Here is a 26,923-nt window from a genome sequence, read left to right on the forward strand (position 1 = left end):
GAACAGACACTGTAGTCATCTGACAGAGAACAGACACTGTAGTCATCTGACAGAGAACAGACACTGTAGTCAACTGACAGAGAACAGACACTGTAGTCATCTGACAGAGAACAGACACTGTAGTCATCTGACAGAGAACAGACACCAGTGGTCAACAGACACTGTAGTCATCTGACAGAACAGACACTGTAGTCATCTGACAGAGAACAGACACTGTAGTCAACTGACAGAGAACAGGCACTGTAGTCATCTGACAGAGAACAGACACTGTAGTCATCTGACAGAGAACAGACACCAGTGGTCAACAGACACTGTAGTCATCTGACAGAGAACAGACACTGAAGTCATCTGACAGAGAACAGACACTGTAGTCATCTGACAGAGAACAGACACTGTAGTCAACTGACAGAGAACAGACACTGTAGTCATCTGACAGAGAACAGACACTGTAGTCAACTGACACAGAACAGACACTGTAGTCATCTGACAGAGAACAGACACTGTAGTCATCTGACAGAGAACAGACACTGTAGTCATCTGACAGAGAACAGACACTGTAGTCATCTGACAGAGAACAGACACTGGTGGAGTCATCTGACAGAGAACAGACACTGTAGTCATCTGACAGAGAACAGACACTGTAGTCATCTGACAGAGAACAGACACTGTAGTCATCTGACAGAGAACAGACACTGTAGTCAACTGACAGAGAACAGAGACTGTAGTCATCTGACAGAGAACAGACACTGTAGTCATCTGACAGAGAACAGACACTGTAGTCATCTGACAGAGAACAGACACTGTAGTCATCTGACAGAGAACAGACACTGTAGTCATCTGACAGAACAGACACTGTAGTCATCTGACAGAGAAGAGACACTGTAGTCATCTGACAGAGAACAGACACTGTAGTCAACTGACAGAGAACAGACACTGTAGTCAACTGACAGAGAACAGACACTGTAGTCAACTGACAGAGAACAGACACTGTAGTCAACTGACAGAGAACAGACACTGTAGTCATCTGACAGAGAACAGACACTGTAGTCATCTGACAGAGAACAGACACTGTAGTCATCTGACAGAGAACAGACACTGTAGTCATCTGACAGAGAACAGACACTGTAGTCATCTGGAGAACATCTGACAGAGAACAGACACTGTAGTCATCTGACAGAGAACAGACACTGTAGTCATCTGACAGAGAACAGACACTGTAGTCATCTGACAGAACAGACACTGTAGTCATCTGACAGAGAACAGACACTGTAGTCATCTGACAGAGAACAGACACTGTAGTCATCTGACAGAGAACAGACACTGTAGTCAACTGACAGAGAACAGACACTGTAGTCATCTGACAGAGAACAGACACTGTAGTCATCTGACAGAGAACAGACACTGTAGTCAACTGACAGAGAACAGACACTGTAGTCAACTGACAGAGAACAGACACTGGTGGAGTCATCTGACAGAGAACAGACACTGTAGTCATCTGACAGAGAACAGACACTGTAGTCATCTGACAGAACAGACACTGTAGTCATCTGACAGAGAACAGACACTGTAGTCATCTGACAGAGAACAGACACTGTAGTCATCTGACAGAGAACAGACACTGTAGTCAACTGACAGAGAACAGACACTGTAGTCATCTGACAGAGAACAGACACTGTAGTCATCTGACAGAGAACAGACACTGGTGGAGTCATCTGACAGAGAACAGACACTGTAGTCATCTGACAGAGAACAGACACTGGTGTAGCTGTCTGACAGAGAACAGACACTGGTGTAGCTGTCTGCATCACAGCACTAATCAGAAGCTACTGACCCATAACACCACATGGACATCAATGCAGAAGGGCTGAGGTCTCTGTTACCCTCCACCCACATCAGACAGCACTGACTTTCAGAGACCACCTGTTGCTATGCATGATCTAGTCAGGTCAGTCAAGCAGCTGTAGGCTGGGGCTCTATGTGTGTTTAGAGCAATGTTTCCCAGAACTCTCCTATAGTAGGATCCACTTACATCTAACATTTAACATTTTAGTCATTCAGCAACTTTAGTGCATTCATCTTCACATATCAAAATCAAATCACATTTTATTGGTTGAGTAAACATATTTTGCAGATGTTATTAGGAGTGTAGTGAAATGCTTATGTTCCTAGCTCCAACTGTGCAGTAATACCTAACAACACAAAACAATACATGCAAATCCCAAAAATAATTCAATTAAGAAATATTACAATATAAATATATATGTACTGTAAAGGATGGTGTGTAGAGACAGTGTGGACAGTACACAAATAGAAAAGGTGTGTGCAGCAGTACTAGTACACCTGTTTCATCTGGTCAACCCCTCATCAACCTCTTGTCAACTCATCATCAACCTCTTGTCAACTCATCATCAACCTCTTGTCAACTCATCATCAACCTCTTGTCAACTCATCATCAACCTCTTGTCAACTCATCATCAACCTCTGGTCAACCCTTCATCAACCTCTTGTCAACTCATCATCAACCTCTGGTCAACCCTTCATCAATCTCTGGTCAACCCTTCATCAACCTCTGGTCAACCCTGGTCGACCCTTCATCAACCTCTGGTCGACCCCTCATCAACCTCTGGTCGACCCCTCATCAACCTCTGGTCGACCCCTCATCAACCTCTGGTCAACCCTTCATCAACCTCTGGTCGACCCCTCATCAACCTCTGGTCGACCCCTCATCAACCTCTGGTCGACCCCTCATCAACCTCTGGTCGACCCCTCATCAACCTCTGGTCGACCCCTCATCAACCTCTGGTCAGCCCATCATCAACCTCTGGTCAACCCATCATCAACCTCTGGTCGACCCCTCATCAACCTCTGGTCAGCCCATCATCAACCTCTGGTCAACCCATCATCAACCTCTGGTCAACCCATCATCAACCTCTGGTCAACTCATCATCAAGTTGGTATTCTGTCAGTTTGTACCATCACAGTCGTAGCAAGATCATGTTCTGTCAAGTCAGTGCTAGTAGGAAAATACTTTTAAATACTTGATTCATTTAAGGTACTATTTGAAGAGGTAGGGTTTCAGGTGTCTTCAGAAGATAGCCAGGGACTCTGCTGTCCTAGCTCCAGGCGGAGGCTGGTTCCACCATTGGGGTGCCAGGAGAGAGAAGAGCATTGACTAGGCTGAGTGGTGATGTTGTGACCAAGTGATGGCTGTCATAAAGGGAATGGGTGAAGAGTGGAAAAGAAAGAGTGAAATAAACCACTGCCAAAAAGATGACTCACTTTGCCGAAGAGGAACTTCTTGACCATGCGCAGGATGAGGTAGGCCCAGAAGATGTGCAGGAACAGGAGGACCACCAGCATGACGTTGAAGAAGTAGTAACCAAAGAACGGGGGGTACTGGAGTGTGGGGTACACCCACGTACAGTGGATCAGCCTGGAATGACGTAACCAATACAGACAATGATGCTGATGATGGTAATGCATTTTATTTGCAAGATACTTTTTCACAAACCCGAAGTGCTAAAATATACATTTATATGATACAGACTACTAGATATGATAAGCTCTGTTAAACATTTAAACTTGTCCTGGGTGGTGTTCAGTGTGCATGGAACGTGAGAAAACAACGTGAAGCAGAGGCGGTATAACCAGTAAGAATTCAATAGGATTATTTTTCCTATTTAAAAATGTTTTTGCTTTTCATGCCTCCTAAACACTAGCCTTTGTGAAGGAAAATAATGGCTACTCTTTGCTTTATAGGGGTTTTTCATTATTGAAATAAGTAGGTATCTGTACAAAAATGATAGCTAAGAAATCTGGTATTCTGTCAATTGGTAAGTAATGTCCATGAGAGAAAGGGGACATTGTTCAGCTTTTCAGCTTTCGTGCTCATTCATTGCCGTCCAATTCAGGAAAGATTAACCAGTTGCGGAAACATTGGGTCGTATTCAACAGGCACCAGACTGAAACAGGAAGGGGAAACCTGAGCCTGACCAAACAGAAACATTGGGTCGTATTCAATAGGCACCAGACTGAAACAGGAAGGGGAAACCTGAGCCTAACCAAACAGAAACATTGGGTCGTATTCAACAGGCACCAGACTGAAACAGGAAGGGGAAACCTGAGCCTGACCAAACAGAAACATTGGGTCGTATTCAATAGGCACCAGACTGAAACAGGAAGGGGAAACCTGAGCCTGACCAAACAGAAACATTGGGTCGTATTCAATAGGCACCTGAAACAGGAAAGGGAAACCTGAGCCTGACCAAACAGAAACATTGGGAAACACCAGACTGAAACAGGAAGGGAAACCTGAGCCTGACCAAACAGAAACATTGGGTCGTATTCAATAGGCACCAGACTGAAACAGGAAGGGGAAACCTGAGCCTGACCAAACAGAAACATTGGGTCGTATTCAATAGGCACCAGACTGAAACAGGAAGGGGAAACCTGAGCCTGACCAAACAGAAACATTGGGTCGTATTCAATAGGCACCAGACTGAAACAGGAAGGGGAAACCTGAGCCTGACCAAACAGAAACATTGGGTCGTATTCAATAGGCACCAGACTGAAACAGGAAGGGGAAACCTGAGCCTGACCAAACAGAAACATTGGGTCGTATTCAATAGGCACCAGACTGAAACAGGAAGGGGAAACCTGAGCCTGACCAAACAGAAACATTGGGTCGTATTCAATAGGCACCAGACTGAAACAGGAAGGGGAAACCTGAGCCTGACCAAACAGAAACGTTCGTTTTCATTTTTGGGGCTGACTACAGAGCTGGAAAAATATAGAATTCAAATATGTGGGGGAAAAAAGGAAACGTTTGTTTTCGCTTTCAGTTGCATAACCTTTTTCTACGGTGTGCACTAATGAACACGACCCTGGTTTACTTTCTCTGCAGAGAACAGAACATGATGTTTTGTACTTTTGCAAAGTTCAACGTCTCTTTGTTTGGCCTTTCAGAGTGAAATGAGATGGTTGATTGTTTCTCACAGGAGAGGTAGACAGAACATAATTCAATAAATATTGGCTTCTGTATCACTGAGCGCTCATGAAACAAAGACATTCCCCTGACAATCACTCCTCCTGTGTGCCAATTGGTGAACAAACAATAGAGAGAGAGAGAGACACACACACGCACACGCGCACGCACACGCACACACACACACACAGCTAGGGTTCGTCAGTTGCCTTACCAGAATGGGAAGATGATCAGTCGGGTTACCATGAACACAATGGCAAACACCACAAAGAGACTGTTGCAGGTTCTCTCCCATTTGGCGTAGTTAAACAACTTGGCAGACTGGGGTAGGAGAGAGAAGAGAGAAAAACACACAGTGAGTCTCCCCTCTACCAGAAACACACGTCACAGCTCACTCTGTGGGGGTGTTCTATATGCACCCGTTTCTGTTCAGTGCACTACTGTTAACATGAGCCCTATGTTTACCAGTGGGCCATTTAGGATGTAACCGTTGCTCTGGATAAAAGTGTCTGCCACTCTTGGCCTCCCGAGTGGCTCAGTGGTCTAAGGCACGGCATCGCAGTGCTAGTTGTGCCACCAGAGATTTTGGGTTCGGGTCCAGGCTCTGTCGCAGCCGGCCGCGAACCGGGAGACCCATGGGGCGGCACACATTTGGCCCAGCGTCGTCTGGGTTAGGGGAGGGTTTGGAGGGCAGGGATGTCCTTGTCCCATCGGGCACTAGCAACTCCTGTGGCGGGCTAGGCGCAGCGCATGCTGACGCGGTGGCCAGGTGTACAGTGTTTCCTCCGACACATTGGTGCAGCCGGCTTCCGGGTGAAGTCAGCATTGTGTCAAGAAGCAGTGCGGCTTGGTTGGGTTGTGTTTAGGTGGACGCATGGCTCTCGACCTTCACCTCTCCCGAGTCCATACGGGAGTTTCAGCGATGAGACAAGACTTTATCTACCAGTTGGATACCACAAAATTTGGGCGATAAAGGGGTAAAATAAAAATATATAAATAAATAAAGTGTCTGCCACACACACAGAGAACACACCACACACTACACACCACACAGAACACACCACACACTACACACCACACAGAACACACCACACAGAACACAGAACACACCACACACCAAACACACCACACACCACACACAGAACACACCACACAGAACACACCACACACCACACACCAAACACACCACACACCACACACAGACACTCCACATGGTAGCAGACCTCTAGCAGGACGTCGGAGGCATCGTGGATGAGCATCACCAGGGTTCCTATACGGATGTAGTTGACACACCAAGAGAAGGACAGCAGCGTCAGGGTGGCCAAATGGTGGATGATCTGTTCCTTAAAGTCCTAGAGGAGACAACACAACAAACATCTTCACCTGTCGCTGTTGTTTCTGTAGCTACTGTTGTTATTCTACTACGTGTCCTCAAAATCACTTGATAGTGTAACATGCATAACTAAGCAGGCAGATGGACAATGTGAGGCAGGTTGGAACAACTAATATAGTGGAAAAGATCATTAACTGTAATTACTTATGAGTAGCCAACTGCAATTTGCTTTGATAAAAATTTCTCAAACTTTCTACTTTTCATCTCCATAAGATATTTAATGCGCTGGCCTGTCAGAGGTGGCAGGCAGGCCACTATCTAATTAGGACTGCAGTAGGTAACTAATGTGAGAAAGCAGAGCTTCTCAGTTAAACGGGTCAGAGAGTGGAGGATAATGCAGGTGTATGGGAAAGAAAGCAGAGCTTGAGAAAAGCCCAAGGCTGGCAGGGACTGGGATCCCCGACTCTCACCTTCCTCTTGACATCAAAAGTGACTCTGAAGAGAAGCGAACCATAGAAGCTCATCTCCAGGATGTAGTACCAGTACTGAGAATCCAGCATAGTCTAGAGAGAGAGAGAGAGAGAGAGAGAGAGAGAGACAGAGAGACAGAGAGAGAGGTGTGTAGAGAGAGAGAGAGAGAGGTGTGTAGAGAGAGAGAGAGAGGTGTGTAGAGAGAGAGAGAGAGGTGTGTAGAGAGAGAGAGAGAAAGAGAGAGAGACAGAGAGAGAGGTGTGTAGAGAGAGAGAGAGAGAGAGAGACAGAGAGAGAGGTGTGTAGAGAGAGAGAGAGAGAGACACAGAGAGAGAGGTGTGTAGAGAGAGAGAGAGAGAGAGACAGAGAGAGAGAGACAGAGAGAGAGGTGTGTAGAGAGAGAGAGAGAGAGAGAGAGAGAGAGAGAGAGAGAGAGAGACAGAGACAGATACAGAGGCAGAGACAGAGACAGAGAGAGAGAGAGAGAGAGAGAGAGGTGTGTAGAGAGAGAGAGTGAGAGACAGAGAGAGAGAGAGAGACAGAGAGAGAGTGTGTAGAGAGAGAGAGAGAGAGAGAGAGAGAGAGAGAGAGAGAGACAGAGGCAGAGACAGAGACAGAGAGAGAGAGAGAGAGAGGTGTAGAGAGAGAGAGTGAGAGAGAGAGAGAGAGAGAGAGAGAGAGAGAGACAGAGAGAGAGACAGAGAGAGAGAGAGAGAGGTGTGTAGAGAGAGAGAGTGAGAGAGAGAGAGAGAGAGAGAGAGAGAGACAGAGAGAGAGGTGTGTGAGAGACAGAGAGAGAGAGAGAGAGAGAGAGAGAGAGAGAGAGAGAGAGAGAGAGAGAGAGAGAGAGAAACACCAGTAACAGGTAACATAATCTTACAGTGCCATGAGTGAATCACATTCCAACAGAACAGACTCAAAACAGAGCTCTCCAAATCCCTTCTCCTATGCCTGAGTGTTTGCGTCTGAAATGGCACCCTATTCCCTATACAGTGCAAAGGCCTCTGTTCAAAAGTAGTGCACTAAATAGGGAGGCATTTAGAACGGAGACAGTGTCTCTAGCTGGGGCAAAGAAATCAGGGGCTGTGTAGCCATCGAGCATCTTAGAGTAGAGTGATGATTTAAGATCCGTTTGGACTTTTAGATCACAATGAATAAGACAACATGGACAGGGGACAACTGGTCATAGATCAGCAGATCCTACTTAGAGTCCCCTGTTTCAAGGACAGTTTTTTCCATCTACATATCATTGCAAAAATCTGAAACTTTCTGTCCAAAAATGATGCCAAAAAATGAATCTATGCTTTTGTCACTTCTAGGTTAGACTACTGCAATGCTCTCCTTTCCAGCTACCCGGATAAAGCACAAAATAAACTTCAGCTAGTGCTAAAAAACAGCTGCTGGAATCTTGACTAGAACCCCAAAATTTGATCATATTACTCCAGTGCTAGCCTCTCTATACTGGCTTCCTATCAAGGCAAGGGCTGATTTCAAGGTTTTACTGCTAACCTACAAAGCATTACATGGACTTGCTCCTACCTAACTTTCTGATTTGGTCCTGCCATACATACCTACACGTACGCTGCGGTCACAAGACCCCTCGGGTTCGTGCTGGGGGGAGATATTCGTGGGCTATACTCTGCCTTTTCTCAGTAGTAAGTTGGTTGTTGAAGATATCCCTCTAGTGGTGTGGGGGCTGTGCTTTGGCAAAATGGGTGGGGTTATATCCTGCTTGGTTGGCCCTGTCCGGAGGTATAGTCGGATGGGCCCACAGTGTCTCCCGTCCCCTCATGTCTCAGCTGCCAGTATTTATGCTGCAGTAGTTTGTGTCGGGGGGGCTAAGGTCAGTCTGTTATATCTGCAGTATTTCTCCTGTCTTATCCGGTGTCTTGTGTGAATTTAAGTATGCTCCCTCTAATTCTCTCTCTCTCTCTTTTCTTTCTCTCGGAGGACCTGAGCCCTAGGACCATGCCTCAGGACTACCTGGCCTGATGACCTCTTGCTGTCCCCAGTCCACTTGGTCATACTGCTGCTCCAGTTTCAACTGTTCTGAATGCGGCTATGGAAACCTGATCTGTTCACCGGACGTGCTACCTTGTCCAGGATCTGCTGTTTTCGTACCGCACCTGCTGTCTCTATCTCTGAATGCTCGGCTATGAAAAGCCAACTGGGCCAACTGTTGCACCCTCTACAACCACTGTGATTGTTATTATTTGACCCTGCTGGTCATCTATGAACGTTTGAACATCTTGGCCATGTTCTGTTAAAATCTCCACCCGGCACCCGACTGGTCACGCCTCAGAGCCTGGTTCCTCTCTAGGTTTCTTCCTGCCTTTCTAGGGAGTTTTTCCTAGCCACTGTGCTTCTATACCTGCATTGCTTGCTGTTTGGGGTTTTAGGCTGGGTTTCTGTACAGCACTTTGTGACATCGGCTGATGTAAAAAGGGCTTTATAAATACATTTGATTCATTGAATTTGATTGATACATACGGCACCAGAGCTACATGGTGTTTTACACTACGCTACAGTTGGTATTTACTTAGTAACTACATGGTTCAAATTGCAATTGCATAATAATTAGTCTATCTAATACCACTTTTTATTTTTGGGGAATCATCAAAATTAGCCCTAATAAGTAGGCCAACAAGTTGGATACCAAGTAGTTACCAACTGTGTTCAATTCTTTGTTGCAAATACGATCACATAAAACACATCCAAAATCTCTGGAACAAACTATGCCTTCATCCCAATTGGCACTCTAGTCCTGATGTAGTGCACTCCGTTTGACCAGGGCCAATATGAGGCGCCATCTGGGACGTGACCTGCTTTAAACCCCAAGCAACATTGTTAGGTGTGGAGCCTGATCAAACATAATCCTATTGTCTCCGTTCCAGTTTGGGTGACATCATCGTTCCTTTGATTAGGACCTGGCACCCAGTAAAGACTGAACAGCAATCTAAGCCACACATTCCCCCACTTGTTAAAGATACATTTAAAAACAGTCTCACTACTAAATATGGACCTGTGTATTTTGGACTTGAGAATCAGTATTATCGACTAGTTTTATATGTTTTATGTGTGACTCAGAAATCTGGACATGGTTAGAAAACGTCAGCCAAGCTGCGCCTGTTCAAGTATGATATGTTGTTTTTCTTCCTGGTTGGTTATACTAGTGTGGAGACACGTGAGAAGAGTAAGGGGAGTGTGAGAGCTCTTCAAAATCACCCTGGTAAATGACCAGTAGTGCTGAGCGATTAGCCAAAAAAATGTAACAACTAATTGGTCAACATCAGTTCAATTATCAGATTTTTTTCTGTGAGGTCAATGTGCAGTTTCTCTAGAGAGAAATCAGATCAAGCCTGAACTGTGCGATGTAGTAGGGTGATCACTACCATCATGGCACTGTTATTCACTGTTTTATTCTGTGTTGTTTCAGCATTCAACCCACATAATGCATACAGAAACCAAATATCCTGATCATTTTATTAATAATCAAACTGACCTCAAAAAGCACTAATTGCTCAGTACTAGAACACACACACACACACACACACACACACACACACACACACACACACACACACACACACACACACAGACACACACACACACACACACACACACACACACACACACACACACACACACACACACACACACACACACACAGACACACACACACACACACACACACACACACACACACCTGTTTTGGAAATCCATTCCACACTTCCCACGTATCATAGAACCATTCTTTCTGAAATACAAAACAGAAGGAGAAACATGCAGTGAAATCTTTAAAGAACATTACAGGACAATCTCATCATGATGCTTTCAATTTACACTGGCATTGCCCTCGAGGCCTTCAGACACTTGCTGAAGCCATCACCGTCAAATTCCCATAGAGCTCATCTCTCTGTCCTCTCCTCCACTCTTCCCCTTATCCGCCTCTCCCCTCCTTCACTTCAGGGCAGAAGGACTGAAAAGAAGTTCTCCATTTCAGCTTAGCTCAGATAATATTTTTATCCAGCAATTGAGTCTTCCATTTTGACCTTCTCCCTGCTTTTACCCGGGACAACCTGTTAAAGTTCTACTTTGAGGATGTTCATTTCATGTGTATAACATATCATAAAGTGTTAGGAATTTGTATTTGCTGTGTGTTTTGGTGGTACTGAATGTAACAGAGTTAAGACACAGTAACCTCACTCCACATCTTGAAATCTCTTCTCACGCACTGAATTGCTATCTTGTAAAGACTTGTGTTTGTGAAGCAGAGGATCACTAGAGTCACTACTCACATCATACAGGGACACAACTCCTCCAATTAACGCCAACAGATAGAACACAAACCTCCAACTGCAAAACAGAGACAGAGACCGAGACAGACAAGGGACAATAATATAAGAAGAAGAAAACCACTACTGAGTGAAAGGTGAAAATGTGGAATAAGCTATACTCTCACACACAACACACAGTTTTACCTAGCCTCTCTGAACTTCTTCAGTACTCCGGGACGATCCTGGTTTCTTCTCTTTCTGAACCAGCGCTCCACCTGCCTAACGCACCAGCCGCTCTTCTTAGACAGACCATCTATAACTGCCTGGGAGGGAGGGAGGGAGGGAGGGAGGGAGGGAGGGAGGGAGACAGACAGACAGACAGACAGACAGACAGACAGACAGAGTTCAGAACCAAGTGTGTTTGATTAGCGTCAGCTAAACAGGACTACTAACCCTTATGCTAAGTTGACTTCAATACATTGGGGTAAATCAGATGTCACCAAAATCACTTTAGTAGGGCAAATTTGTTCCCACTAGCTGGCTACTTGTTTCATTTCGCTGGCTACTTGAGATTTCGGTAAGACACTGGACCGTGAGCAAAATAACCATCAGGGTATTTAGATCTGAGAGAGAGGTCTCGTGGTGTGAGGTTTCAATAATCCCTTCAAAGACTGTCAGGACCGTCTGATGATATACACACATCAGGAGACTCACACACACACGCACGCAGATGCACACAGATGTGTGGAAATTCACACACACAAGCACACATAGCCACACAAATGTGTGTGCACGCACACACAAGTGCATATAGACGCATTGACACAAAGACTTACACATACGCTCGTGCACACACACCTCATGTGGAGAGATGGGTAAAGGGCGAAAGTCATGTGGATAAACATTAACATCCCTCATGACCACATGGTGAGTCATGGACCAAAACATTTGGCCTGGAGCATAGTATCTGCATTAGAGGTTGGTTAGCTGGACATCTGGGTGATGTACACGATCACAGGTCTGAACAGCAGATATACTGTATGATAGTACCCCTGTCTGAGCCAGAATGGCCCACAGGGCCGGAGCCCATCCCCTATACCTGTAGCCTGAGGCAGCTGGACATGATACAAGTACACCCCCTGGACAGGTGAATTCACTTGAATCCAACCAAATTTACTTGAATTTCTATCGCAGTGCCGTATGCTACAATCCAGCTCCTTAATGCTGACTGCCTAGCAGAGCAGCGTCAGGAAATATTTGTTGTCTTTGGTATGACTAGACCAGGGATCAAACCCCCAACCTTCCAATCACAGGGCTGATACTCTAACCACATGGCCAATGAGTTGGTCAGAGCATCAGCATCCTCCAACCAGGATTTCAGGAGTGTCAGATAGGCAGGGTGCCAGATGGCAGGGTTTGACCAGAGTGACAGATGGCAGGGTGCCAGATGGGCAGGGTTTGACCAGAGTGTCAGATAGGCAGGGTGCCAGATGGCAGGGTTTGACCAGAGTGACAGATGGGCAGGGTTTGACCAGAGTGACAGATGGGCAGGGTTTGACCAGAGTGACAGATGGGCAGGGTTTGACCAGGGTGACAGATGGGCAGGGTTTGACCAGAGTGACAGATGGGCAAGGTTTGACCAGAGTGACAGATGGGCAGGGTTTGACCAGGGTGACAGATGGGCAGGGTTTGACCAGAGTGACAGATGGGCAGGGTTTGACCAGAGTGACAGATGGGCAGGGTTTGACCAGAGTGACAGATGGGCAGGGTTTGACCAGAGTGACAGATGGCAGGGTTTGACTAGAGTGACAGATCGGCAGGGTTTGACCAGAGTGACAGATGGCAGGGTTTGACCAGAGTGACAGATGGGCAGGGTTTGACCAGAGTGACAGATGGGCAGGGTTTGACCAGAGTGACAGATGGCAGGGTTTGACCAGAGTGACAGATGGGCAGGGTTTGACCAGAGTGACAGATGGGCAGGGTTTGACCAGAGTGACAGATGGCAGGGTTTGACCAGAGTGACAGATGGGCAGGGTTTGACCAGAGTGACAGATGGGCAGGGTTTGACCAGAGTGACAGATGGCAGGGTTTGACCAGAGTGACAGATGGGCAGGGTTTGACCAGAGTGACAGATGGGCAGGATTTGACCAGAGTGACAGATGGGCAGGGTTTGTACTATCCATTAGAATGTGTATGATCTCATAGTGCAATAACGTTTGATATTGACACTAATAATTAGGTCTATATGTAAAAGGTGTAAGTGTGATTTCTAATGTGTAGGGTTAATACCTGGCCAGGGTTTCTGGAGTGAGAGAGATAGTAGAGTTCGAGGATGGGGTTGTCTGGTACTCTCAGTCTGGCCTTCTCCCGGATCCCCACTGAGGCTGCTAGAGGCGTGGCTATCAACCTGGGGGACAACATACAGACGCAGTTAAATATATTGGACTTTACAATGGGGCAGAATGTTCAGATTTTTTCATTTTCAAAACTGGTAGAATTTTTACCTTGTAGGCACATGCAAGTTACCACAGGTGAGATTAACTACACGGCAAACGAGAATCATTGCCTCCAACTAAATTAACTTGAATAAACTTGAATGCACACATGCACAAACACAGTAGCAAAGCAGGCTAAATTGTAACTTAACATCTACTTCCCTGTAGCAACCTATAAAAGGGGCTTTTTTTGTTCAGCGAGCTCTCCTTTCAAACTGGTATCTGATGAGTAGGAATTCTATGGTGTAGGGAGACAGTGAGGTAGAGGTTTGAACTAAACATGGTTCAGTAGTATATAAACAGCACGGAGTATGAGCCGGTTCTCTGGACACAGCATTGTCCTGGACTAGAAACCATTTCAATGGAAAATCTCCATTGATCAAAATAGTGATGTGAAAAAATATTTGCTAATTTTCTCTACTTTCACATATTGTTTATACTGAATGTTACCAGATATTCAACCAAATCTTAATATTAGATAAAGGAACCCGAGTGAACAAATAACACAACAATTACATACTTATTTCATAAAGAAAGTTATGCAACACCCAATGCCCTGTGTGAAAAAGTAAGGCCCCCTTAGACTCAATAACTGGTTGTGCCACTTTTAGCTGCAATGTGTGGCATGTAGCCTAGTGATTAGAGCATTGAGCCAGTAACTTAAAGGCTGCTGGTACAAATCCACAAGCCGACAAGGCTCTGTCAACGTGCCCTTGAGCAAGGCACTCAAACCTAATTGACCCATGACGTCCAAAAAGTGATAGTTTTGACTCATCTGTCCATAGAGCATTCTTCCAAGAGTCTTGATGATCATCCAGGTGTTTCCAGGTGCTTTTTGGCAAACTTGAGTCAACTGGTTAGATGAGATGGGTCCCATTATGTCTGGAGAAAACCAAAAACTGCATTCCACAGTAAGAACCTCATACCAACTGTCAAGCATGGTGTTGGTAGTGTGATGGTTTGGGGATGCTTTGCTGCCTCAGGAATCAGGTAGCTGGACGACTTGCCTTAATAGAAGAAGCCATGAATTCTGCTCTGTATCACAGAATTCTACAGAAGAATGTCAGGCCATCTGTCTGTGAGCTGAAGCTGAAGCACAGCTGGGTCATGCAGCAAGACAATGATCCAAAACACACAATCAAGTTTACATGAAAATGGCTAAAAAGCTACACATTTGAAGTTTTGGAATGGCCTGGCCAAAGTCCAGACCTAATCCCAATTGAGATGCTGTGGCAGGACTAGAAACGAGCAGTTCATGCTTGAAAACCCACAAATGTCGCTGAGTTAAAGCAGTCCTGCATGCAAGAGTGGGACAAAATTCCTCCACAGCGATGTGAGAGACTGATCAACAACTGCAGTGTTTGCTTACAGTCATCGCAGATAAAGGTGGCACAACCAGTATATTGAGTGCAAGGGGGAAATGACTTTTTTCACACAGGAGAATTGGGTGTTGGATAACTTTGTTAATTAAATAAATAAAATAAGAATCCATTTTTTTGTGCTATTTGTAAACTCAGGTTGCCTTTATCTAAAATGAGGTTTTGGTTGAAGATCTGATAACATTCAGGATCAAAAATCAGAAAGAAGGCCAATACTTTTCCACTGCACTGTACCTGCCATTTAGCAGACTTCTATCCAAAGCCACATGCAGTCAAGTGAGCATACATTTTAGGTATGGCTGGTCCCGGGAATTAAACCCTCCATCCTGGCAATGCAAGCGCCATGCTCTACTAACTGAGCCAGGACTACAGGAGAACATGTTTCTTAGTCAAGGCTTAATCTTTGTCTGGGAAACTGCCCCTATATGTTCAGCAAGCTCACCTTTCGAACAGGTATCTGACCAGTAGGAAGCCTATGGCGTAAGGCAACGTCACATAGAGGTCAGAGGCTTTGGCGTAGACACGCCCATCTCGGTCCTCTAGGTCCGCCCAGGTCAGGTTGACTGGCAGCCAGAAGCGGTCCCACCAGATCCACTCATACAGGGTGTCAATCATCCTAACGACACAGGGGTGGAAGAGGAGCGTTATGTTAGAAAACACATGTCAATAGGTATCACGTTATCGAACAGAGGAGGCTGGTGAGGAGAGGACAGCTCATAGTAATGGCTGGTGTGAATGGAATGTTTTACAAAAACATGGAACAAGTGTTTGATATCATTCCATTTATTCCGTTCCAGCCATACTAAGCTCTCGTCTTCCGATTTAACATGCCACCAGCCACCACTGTTATCAAGTGAGGCCTGATGAAGACCTAAAGTAAAGTGGAAACGATGTCGCCAATAAACCACATGGGAGCAAGATTGCACACCAGTGCTGCAGTGTGCAGAGTCTCTTTCAATCATTTGCTGAATATATGTTTTTATATCCAGCACCTCAAAGACATTGTTTACATTGTAGCATCTAAACCGCTGTGAAATATATTTTCAACATCCAAAAAACATAGTATTTTCAGCAGTTTGAACCTGGGGTATGAAATGTTAAGTAAAAAAACGCGAAAAGGAAACTTTGATTTGATTTTGATTTAAAGAGGGGAAACATAGAAATAGTTTACATGGAATTGCTTCAATGACAATGACAGATCTATAACTCCCATCTATATCTGAATTCTGTCAGGTTGAGCACAAAGCTATAGAATGACAGATCTATAACTCCCATCTATATCTGAATTCTGTCAGGTTGAGCACAAAGCCATAGAATGACAGATCTATAACTCCCATCTATATCTGAATTCTGTCAGGTTGAGCACAAAGCTATAGAATGACAGATCTATAACTCCCATCTATATCTGAATTCTGTCAGGTTGAGCACAAAGCTATAGAATGACAGATCTATAACTCCCATCTATATCTGAATTCTGTCAGGTTGAGCACAAAGCTATAGAATGACAGATCTATAACTCCCATCTATATCTGAATTCTGTCAGGTTGAGCACAAAGCTATAGAATGACAGATCTATAACTCCCATCTATATCTGAATTCTGTCAGGTTGAGCACAAAGCTATAGAATGCAGCTTTAACCATGTTTTGAAGCAATACAGTTTGTTTACAAGTACACTGTTTACAAACAACAGAGTAAAACAAACAAACTAATATTTTGGGTTCTGATGGGGTTAGGCAATTGAACTAATCTGATAAGGCACCTATAAAATGTATATTCTTCAAGAAACAATGTGTATATACCGTTAATTTATAAGTGTAAAAAATAGAAGTCCCAAATGGCAGATTGACCCTTAAAGATGGAATCTGCAGTAGAGGAAACAGAGCCACTGTCCGCCCCACGGCCGCTGTTATTGTTTGTTTTGGCAAAGAAGGTGAAGAGTGTCGCAAAGTAAAATTGCAGTACACTATTCTGCTGTTCTATTGCCTGTGTTTGATGTCCAAGAGAAAAACAAATGTTGGTATTTGTTCTAATCTGGCAGACTGACATGGCAGTTGAACCAATAGGATTGCAGTTAAGGGGTTGAACTTAGAATTGGGTAGAAGTTTGCATTTGCATGTACTTTATTTATTAACCAGGAATTGATTATGATATATTGTTCCTAAATCACTAGTTCCGGATTTCAAGAGTGCATTCATTCACTATCAGTCAGATTTGAAACCATTTTACAACATGAGTTGCTGAGTTCGTTGGACACCAGTGCTGTAGGTCGTGTGGGTGTGTATAACCTAGGTCACTCCAGTCAAGTGCACATGCAGTTCTTTATTTCCAATACAAATATTGACACAACAGCCTTCGCCTCTTTCTCAAGATGCTTCCCCACACCTTGTCCAACACACACACGTCAGCAGAGAAAACATCACTGGCAGCGGTAGTCAATGAAATCCAGGGCTGCAGCCTAGCAACATATATCCCAGTAAATCCCAGACTAGACTTTTTTTCTTTGTCGTTTTTTCTAAACCAAGATCAACGCTGAAACGGATCACAACCCCTAGTGGTCAAGTCATGGTTCAAGAGTTATGGAGTTCTTCGAATCCCAGATGGCAGTGAGTTGATATACAGCAGGGTTCCCCCAATGGGGGGTTTTATTAGGCCCCCCCAAGTGTTCAGCCCAATTATTTATTTATTGTTGGACATAAGACTGTAAAAACAGCATGAAATCATCTCCAAGTGATTTTAATGTTGTAAATGTGTTCCCAAGTATTCCCACGCCTAGTAGAGCCGTGGCGTATAGAAACGGAAGCAAGGATTGAAATGATGTCTTAGTCACATATTATATTGGTTTGGGCTTCTTGCGGTCAATTTGCAGTCTACACCCCAACCATCCACTCAAGGAAGTAATCATTCCTAGACTGAATCTAGTTGATAATCCCTAACGTACAGACTGATTCATGAGAAGGGAAAACAAACTACTCGTGAATAACGTCAACAATATCAATAGGGGGCCTCTATGACCCTGGGCAGATTCTGATGACACACACACACACACGCCCCTAAACGAGTGCAGACTATTTACTCTTCTTGTCATTTAGTCTTTCACACTGATGTGTGTGTGTGTGTGTGTGTGTGTGTGACATGCTCACATTTGTGTGTGAGACTCGTTGCCCCCATGGGGTCCATTTTGATGACATCACTGCTGATGTCAGCACATCCCAGGGCTCTCTGCAGTGTTCTGTATAGTCAGTGTGTAACTCAGCACATCCCAGGGCTCTCTGCAGTGTTCTGTATAGTCAGTGTGTAACTCAGCACATCCCAGGGCTCTCTGCAGTGTTCTGTATAGTCAGTGTGTAACTCAGCACATCCCAGGGCTCTCTGCAGTGTTCTGTATAGTCAGTGTGTAACTCAGCACATCCCAGGGCTCTCTGCAGTGTTCTGTATAGTCAGTGTGTAACTCAGCACATCCCAGGGCTCTCTGCAGTGTTCTGTATAGTCAGTGTGTAACTCAGCACATCCCAGGGCTCTCTGCAGTGTTCTGTATAGTCAGTGTGTAACTCAGCACATCCCAGGGCTCTCTGCAGTGTTCTGTATAGTCAGTGTGTAACTCAGCACATCCCAGGGCTCTCTGCAGTGTTCTGTATAGTCAGTGTGTAACTCAGCACATCCCAGGGCTCTCTGCAGTGTTCTGTATAGTCAGTGTGTAACTCAGCACATCCCAGGGCTCTCTGCAGTGTTCTGTATAGTCAGTGTGTAACTCAGCACATTTCACTGCCCTGAAAAAACATAACAACAACACCACATCACAATGACTTTGCGGAGACAATGGAATCACCAACCAAACACATCTACAGGTCGAAATGGAACAACAAAACAACATTTTAACCACAGAAATTGAATACTAGTTATATTGCTGTGGTCTGATGGGCAATGTCCTTTCTACTAATTCTGTGTCTATGCGTTTAACCTTATCTTGCACTGATTACACATCTGTGACGCAATTGCATTATGATTTAAAGATAATATCGTGGCGCCAAGCATATTACATACTGGCACTACCTAGCCTGGGTACCTGTATGTTTGTTTTACTACAACAGATACAAAGTACCTATCAAACACCTGTCTATCAAGTACCTGTCTATCAACACCTGAACAGCAATAAGTCCAACTGACCTGTGTTAGTATGCCACTGAGAGAACATTCTGGAATGGCAGTGTGCAATATGTATGGTGTATGTTGCTGTATGAGATGAGATCAATGTGTATGACATGGGTAATATTCAATGTAGGGTAGGTATTATGTTGAGGATGTAATGTACAGTGTTTATCATGTATACAGCAGTACTGTGTGTCTAAGACCATTTTCACCTGGGGGAACATTACAGTTTATCCTATACTAGCAGCCATGCTAGACAACCTAGTCACGTCGGACTAGTCCATAGAGCGATGGGCAGTGTGTATTAGCGGTAGAACACAGCCGATAAGGAAGGCCTTTTGCATTGTTAGCGTTCTGCTGAAGATCATCTGGGGATTCAGACATTCAGTCAGTGAAGAACATGACAAAGCACACTCTGTCTTCATATTGTATGTTTCCTTCTCTTTCTCCTCTCCCTCCCTGGTCTCTCTGTTTCTTTCTCTCTCCCACTGGTATCTGTCCATCTCTTTCTCTCCTCTGACTCTCTCTCTCCCTGGTCTCTCTCTCTCTCTCTGTTTCTTTCTCTCTCCCACTGGTATCTGTCCATCTCTTTCTCTCCTCTGACTCTCTCTCCCTGGTCTCTCTCTCTCTCTCTCTGTTGCTCTCCGCTCTCTCTCTCCATCCCACATACAGGGGCACACGGTTCAACTGTACTGGTATCGTACTTTTTCATCAACTTTCTCAAGCATGATAAATGTTTGTCGGTAGGGAAGCATACCAGAACTAGGGAGTGATTTATTATCTTTGACGTGCATGAAGAGATAAAATACATACATCACGCAAAAGAGGTTTTCAGAATATGACTGAGTGGGAAAGACGTTATACTTGTATAGAGACATGATTAAGACAGAACCTACAACAGACTGTATGCTCAACTCACATTGTTTTTCAATCATTAAAATACTATGGCTCCAATGTATCAAAGATGATCTTTAGATTTCAACCCTGAAAATGACTGTTCAGTCCAAAACTTACAACTAAGTGCAGAATAGGAGGCCAAAAGGTGAAAGGGAGGATAAATAGTGTTTTCCTCATTACACACACACACACACACACCACTAGATATCCCAAAGAACTGTGACAGGCACTGTTAACTGTAAAGCAATCTGTTTCCATGAGTACATGCTCTCCAAACACAAACATCTTTAGAGTAGATTAAAACCAGTCAAGATTCATCTTAAAACTCTGATTACATTTGGAGATTTTTTATAGTTCCATTTAAACCAAAATGGTAATTACACTTCACTGGTTGAATGCTGATGACTTCACGTGGGCGATCCAGCTAAAGTGCCAGAGATCCATCATAATTTGAGTTTAAGTTACAAAACTATAAATCAATCAACCTCGAGAGCGTTCAGAAAAGCCTTAGGTGGAGAATCTCTATACACTCACTGACCTACTAAGAAAACAGAGGGTCTATTCAGTCCAATCCTAAGATGTAAGATAAAGCTTAGCTCCTCTAACAGGGGGACATGCTCACCTGAAAGAGACCATTTAACATCAACCTCACTCATACAACTCCCACCGGTTGCTTGGGACAGACTCGAGTTGAAACCCGCTCCTCCGTTAAAGAGGACAGGTGTAAAACAACAGAAAAGCAGCGATAGCTATTCACATCCCAGGTAGAGGACCCCAGACAACACTCCTACAGCACATTCCCTGAAACCATCCAATGAATCCAAGGTCATAGCGAAACAGAATATACCACACGGCTTCCCACTGTTCCACCCTCAATATGAAAACCAGGTAAGGTAGGTCCTGTCCTCACCCTCAGTAGGGAAACCAGGTAAGGTAGGTCCTGTCCTCACCCTCAGTAGGGAAACCAGGTAAGGTAGGTCCTGTCCTCACTAGAGCTGTAGATGTAATGTTGACTGTGGGAAACAAACAGGCGTGACAGTCCCTCCATTCAGTAGGCAGGCTCTCTCTCCCTCGCTCTCTCTCCCTCGCTACCTCTCCCTGTCTTTGTTTGACATTCTTTAAAGGGTCACACCCAGCTCCGGCACAATTGGACAGGAGTTTTTTCCTTCCCCTCCAGGTACGTTGTCGTAGAGGGACGATAATGGAGAAGTGTCACGATGCAACACACACACAGAGAGAGATAAACAGACAGACACACACACACACACAGAGAGATAAACAGACAGACACACACACACACAGAGAGATAAACAGACAGAAACATGAACAGAGAGATGACATTTACATTTACATTTAAGTCATTTAGCAGACGCTCTTATCCAGAGCGACTTACAAATTGGTGCTTTCACCTTATGACATCCAGTGGAACAGCCACTTTACAATAGTGCATCTAGGTCTTTTAAGGGGGGAGGGGGAGAAGGATTACTTTATCCTATCCTAGGTATTCCTTAAAGAGGTGGGGTTTCAGGTGTCTCCGGAAGGTGGTGATTGACTCCGCTGTCCTGGCGTCGTGAGGGAGTTTGTTCCACCATTGGGGGGCCAGAGCAGCGAACAGTTTTGACTGGGCTGAGCGGGAACTGGACTTCCTCAGTGGTAGGGAGGCGAGCAGGCCAGAGGTGGATGAACGCAGTGCCCTTGTTTGGGTGTAGGGCCTGATCAGAGCCTGGAGGTACTGAGGTGCCGTTCCCCTCACAGCTCCGTAGGCAAGCACCATGGTCTTGTAGCGGATGCGAGCTTCAACTGGAAGCCAGTGGAGAGAGCGGAGGAGCGGGGTGACGTGAGAGAACTTGGGAAGGTTGAACACCAGACGGGCTGCGGCGTTCTGGATGAGTTGTAGGGGTTTAATGGCACAGGCAGGGAGCCCAGCCAACAGCGAGTTGCAGTAATCCAGACGGGAGATGACAAGTGCCTGGATTAGGACCTGAGCCGCTTCCTGTGTGAGGCAGGGTCGTACTCTGCGGATGTTGTAGAGCATGAACCTACAGGAACGGGCCACCGCCTTGATGTTATTTGAGAACGACAGGGTGTTGTCCAGGATCACGCCAAGGTTCTTAGCGCTCTGGGACGAGGACACAATGGAGTTGTCAACCGTGATGGCGAGATCATGGAACGGGCAGTCCTTCCCGGGAGGAAGAGCAGCTCCGTCTTGCCGAGGTTCAGCTTGAGGTGATGATCCGTCATCCACACTGATATGTCTGCCAGACATGCAGAGATGCGATTCGCCACCTGGTCGTCAGAAGGGGGAAAGGAGAAGATTAATTGTGTGTCGTCTGCATAGCAATGATAGGAGAGACCATGTGAGGTTATGACAGAGCCAAGTGACTTGGTGTATAGCGAGAATAGGAGAGGGCCTAGAACAGAGCCCTGGGGGACACCAGTGGTGAGAGCACGTGGTGAGGAGACGGATTCTCGCCACGCCACCTGGTAGGAGCGACCTGTCAGGTAGGACGCAATCCAAGCGTGGGCCGCGCCGGAGATGCCCAACTCGGAGAGGGTGGAGAGGAGGATCTGATGGTTCACAGTATCGAAGGCAGCCGATAGGTCTAGAAGGATGAGAGCAGAGGAGAGAGAGTTAGCTTTAGCAGTGCGGAGCGCCTCCGTGATACAGAGAAGAGCAGTCTCAGTTGAATGACTAGTCTTGAAACCTGACTGATTTGGATCAAGAAGGTCATTCTGAGAGAGATAGCGGGAGAGCTGGCCAAGGACGGCACGTTCAAGAGTTTTGGAGAGAAAAGAAAGAAGGGATACTGGTCTGTAGTTGTTGACATCGGAGGGATCGAGTGTAGGTTTTTTCAGAAGGGGTGCAACTCTCGCTCTCTTGAAGACTCTTGACCTTCTTTTCAAAATGGTTGACGAAGTCATCTGCAGAGAGGGAGGAGGGGGGGGAGGGGGAGGAGGATTCAAGAGGGAGGAGAAGGTGGCAAAGAGCTTCCTAGGGTTAGAGGCAGATGCTTGGAATTTAGAGTGGTAGAAAGTGGCTTTAGCAGCAGAGACAGAGGAGGAAAATGTAGAGAGGAGGGAGTGAAAGGATGCCAGGTCCGCAGGGAGGCGAGTTTTCCTCCATTTCCGCTCGGCTGCCCGGAGCCCTGTTCTGTGAGCTCGCAATGAGTCGTCGAGCCACGGAGCGGGAGGGGAGGACCGAGCCGGCCTGGAGGATAGGGGACATAGAGAGTCAAAGGATGCAGAAAGGGAGGAGAGGAGGGTTGAGGAGGCAGAATCAGGAGATAGGTTGGAGAAGGTTTGAGCAGAGGGAAGAGATGATAGGATGGAAGAGGAGAGAGTAGCGGGGAGAGAGAGTTTAAGGTTGGGACGGCGCGATACCGTCCGAGTAGGGGCAGTGTGGGAAGTGTTGGATGAGAGCGAGAGGGAAAAGGATACAAGGTAGTGGTCGGAGACTTGGAGGGGAGTTGCAATGAGGTTAGTGGAGGAACAGCATCTAGTAAAGATGAGGTCGAGCGTATTGCCTGCCTTGTGAGTAAGGGGGGAAGGTGAGAGGGTGAGGTCAAAAGAGGAGCGGAGTGGAAAGAAGGAGGCAGAGAGGAATGAGTCAAAGGTAGACGTGGGGAGGTTAAAGTCGCCCAGAACTGTGAGAGGTGAGCCGTCCTCAGGAAAGGAGCTTATCAAGGCATCAAGCTCATTGATGAACTCTCCGAGGGAACCTGGAGGGCGATAAATGATAAGGATGTTAAGCTTGAAAGGGCTGGTAACTGTGACAGCATGGAATTCAAAGGAGGCAATAGACAGATGGGTAAGGGGAGAAAGAGAGAATGACCACTTGGGAGAGATGAGGATCCCGGTGCCACCACCCCGCTGACCAGAAGCTCTCGGGGTGTGCGAGAGCACGTGGGCGGACGAAGAGAGAGCAGTAGGAGTAGCGGTGTTGTCTGTGGTGATCCATGTTTCCGTCAGAGCCAAGAAGTCGAGGGACTGGAGGGAGGCATAGGCTGAGATGAACTCTGCCTTGTTGGCCGCAGATCGGCAGTTCCAGAGGCTACCGGAGACCTGGAACTCCACGTGGGTCGTTGAGACAGATGAGACAGACAGACACACGAACAGAAAGATAGAGAGAGAAGCACACACCTGAACACACACACACACAGAGATATAGACAGACACACAGAGAGATAGAGAGAGAGGCACACTAACCTCGCTACCTGCAGTCAAAGGTGCCCTCAGGTGATAATCTGTGGCTTGTTTGCATTGTTCTCCAGATAACGCAGACAGGAGAATAGGAGCTACTCCTCCACACAATAGTCCCTCTAGTAAAACATAGAACGAGGTGAAAACAGAAGTAAGGAGATCAACAGAGACAGGTGGGAGAAAATAGTGACGTTTGGATGGACCGAAGGGAGGGAACCAAAACAAAACATATAGTTGAAAGAGGTGTGTGTTTACTTACGATGGTCATGCAAACAGGATGTGTTGCTTTTGGAACGTCTTTATGATTCAAATGTAGTTAGAAATGAAAGGAAGTGGTCATCATAACCATCCCTTCATAAACAATGCTTACCTTAAGTTACCATATCCAACCACAAGGTCCCCAAAAAGAGCATCCATTCACAAATAGGATGCCATGAAAATGTTTAAAGTATTAAAATATACATTAAAGAAATCTAGAAGCCGCTGTTGAAGGATTCCCACAATTCATGCTTATTCCATCCTGATTCCAGGAATCTTCCAAAAGCAAATTTATTTCTGTCAAACTGGGAATTTTGGTAAAGTTATAGGAATTTTACAACACTCAAAATATTACAAATGAGACCAAATGCATTTACCACCTTGTAACATTTATTACATCATTACGGAGTTCAACGCTGTGGACAACATCTCTTCGCTTCAATCTGTGTCAGCAGTTTCAAGAGTGAGGTGGCATTGTAAGGGAACAGACTCCTCCTCTGCAGTCTAGTCACCACCACTCTGAGCTCTGTCAGACACATAACAGTCCTATCAAAAGAGTGGCTGTTGTGTGTGTGAACCACAGAGTCGCTGTGTAGCCTATCCTGTGTAAGGCCTGATGGGAGGTCACCGTCCTCAGTCTCAGACTCCTCTGAGCTGCCGTAGTCCACCAGACGGAGAGGGGGAGTAGAGGCCAGGGCAGTTGCACTCCCTGAAGGCAGACACAAGCTGGGCTGCAGACAGGAAGCTGGCTCTGGGTCCACGGTGGTAACTGATCCTCCAGAATGGCTGGAAGTAGACACGCTTCCACGAGAGGCACACAACGACTGCTGGAGTTCCTCTCTCAGGTTGTCCAATAGTTGATCGTCTTTCTGGCTAATCTTCCAGCTCAGTTTACACCGGTCCGACCCATCTATCTTCTGACAGACCGTTCGGAAGCCTTCCCAGTCGTCCCGGAGGTGTTTTAGGTAACGGACAAAGTACTCGAGGAAGCAGGTTTCCGTTGAGATGAGGAAATCGAGGAGAATGCTGTGGTCGAAGGAGATGTTGCGGAGGAGGAAGAGAAAGTGACAGTGGGGGTTGCCGCCGACAACACACACAGCATCAGCTTCCAGGTCAGAGGACACTCTGTAGGAAGGCAGACAGAAGAGTCAGACATCTCAAGGACATAATAGGCTTGTTTCCCGGACACAAAATAGGACTAATCCTGGATTTGCCAGCATCTGCATTGAGCATTGTTTTTAGTCCAGTGTCTGGGAAATTGGTCCAATCAGGTTCTCAACCTACTCCTTTATGTGGGTGACTGAGCTTAGATAATCAGAGATATCAAAATGTCAGATTTTCATAAGCAGAATCAAACCAACCACTGACAAAACTGCAATTCAGAATTCATCTAAAAGAAAGCCACATAGAAATACTGCCTTTTGTCCATCAGCCAGTGTTTCAGTATTATAAACCAGCCATTCTACTCTTACTGTTCATCCATGTTGTCCGGACCTCTGGCAGTCTCTTTGGGGGTATCACGGGGTTCAATTCTTGGGCCGACTCTTTTCACTGTATATATCAACGATGTCGCTCTTGCGCGGGTGATTCCTTAATCCACCTCTACGCAGACGACACCATTCTGTATACATCTGGCCCTTCCTTGGACACTGTGTTAACAAACCTCCAAACGAGCTTCAATGCCATACAACACTCATTCTGTGGCCTTCAACCGCTCTGAAAACGCTAGTAAAACTAAATGCATGCTATTCAACCAACACCGGCCCGCCCGACTAGCATCACTACTCTGGACGGTTCTGACTTAGAATATGTGGACTACTACAAATACCTAGGTGTCTTGCTAGACTGTAAACTCTCCTTCCAGACTCATATCAAACACCTCCAATCCAAAATGAAATCTAGAATCTGCTTCCTATTTCGCAACAAATCCTACTTCACTCACACTTCCAAACATACCCTCGTAGAACTGACTATACTACCGATCCTCAACATCAGCGATGTCATTTACAAAATAGCCTCCAACACCCTACTCAGCGAACCAGATGCAGTCTATCACAGTGCCATCTGTTTTGTCACCAAAGCCCCATATACCACCCACCACTGCGACCTGTATGCTCTCGTTGGCTGGCCCTCGCTACATATTCGTTGCCAGACCCACTGGCTCCAGGTCATCAATACGTCTTTGCTAGGTAAAGCTCCGCCTTATCTCAGCTCACTGGTCACCATAACACCCAACCGTAGCACGTGCTCCAGCAGGTATATCTCACTGGTCATCCCCAAAGCCAACACCAACGACTGGAACGAATTGCAAAAATCGCTGAAGCTGGAGACTTATATCTCCCTCACTAACTTTAAGTATCAGCTATCTGAGCAGCTTACCGATCACTGCAGCTGTATACAGCCCATCTGTAAATAGCCCATCCAACTACCTACCTCATCCCCATGTTGTTTTTATATACTTTTTTTTTGCTCTTTTTCACAC

General features: G+C 45.7%; 1 protein-coding gene across 5 annotated transcripts in view; it reads right to left on the bottom strand.

The window, feature by feature from the left end:
- The window catches only part of cers3a (ceramide synthase 3a), a 35,098-nt gene that overhangs the window by 4,961 nt on the left and 3,214 nt on the right, over positions 1-26,923 (bottom strand). Inside the window, exons 1-10 of one of the 5 annotated variants that reach the window (XM_065012251.1) lie at positions 20,894-21,079; positions 15,382-15,555; positions 13,355-13,472; positions 11,270-11,388; positions 11,087-11,144; positions 10,495-10,545; positions 6,788-6,880; positions 6,208-6,336; positions 5,199-5,305; positions 3,280-3,433 (exon numbers count right to left, since the gene is read on the bottom strand). In XM_065012251.1, coding sequence (XP_064868323.1) covers positions 3,280-3,433; positions 5,199-5,305; positions 6,208-6,336; positions 6,788-6,880; positions 10,495-10,545; positions 11,087-11,144; positions 11,270-11,388; positions 13,355-13,472; positions 15,382-15,554 — 1,002 coding nt within the window. In that variant the 5' untranslated portion in view covers position 15,555; positions 20,894-21,079. Of the gene's footprint in view, positions 1-3,279; positions 3,434-5,198; positions 5,306-6,207; positions 6,337-6,787; positions 6,881-10,494; positions 10,546-11,086; positions 11,145-11,269; positions 11,389-13,354; positions 13,473-15,381; positions 15,556-20,605; positions 20,836-20,893; positions 21,080-24,809; positions 25,567-26,923 lie in introns of those variants that run through there. The other 4 variants (XM_065012250.1, XM_065012248.1, XM_065012249.1 and 1 more) reach the window with 4 other exon arrangements.

The sequence above is a fragment of the Oncorhynchus nerka genome, linkage group LG27 (genome assembly GCF_034236695.1).
Source record: "Oncorhynchus nerka isolate Pitt River linkage group LG27, Oner_Uvic_2.0, whole genome shotgun sequence".
Lineage (NCBI taxonomy): Eukaryota > Metazoa > Chordata > Actinopteri > Salmoniformes > Salmonidae > Oncorhynchus > Oncorhynchus nerka.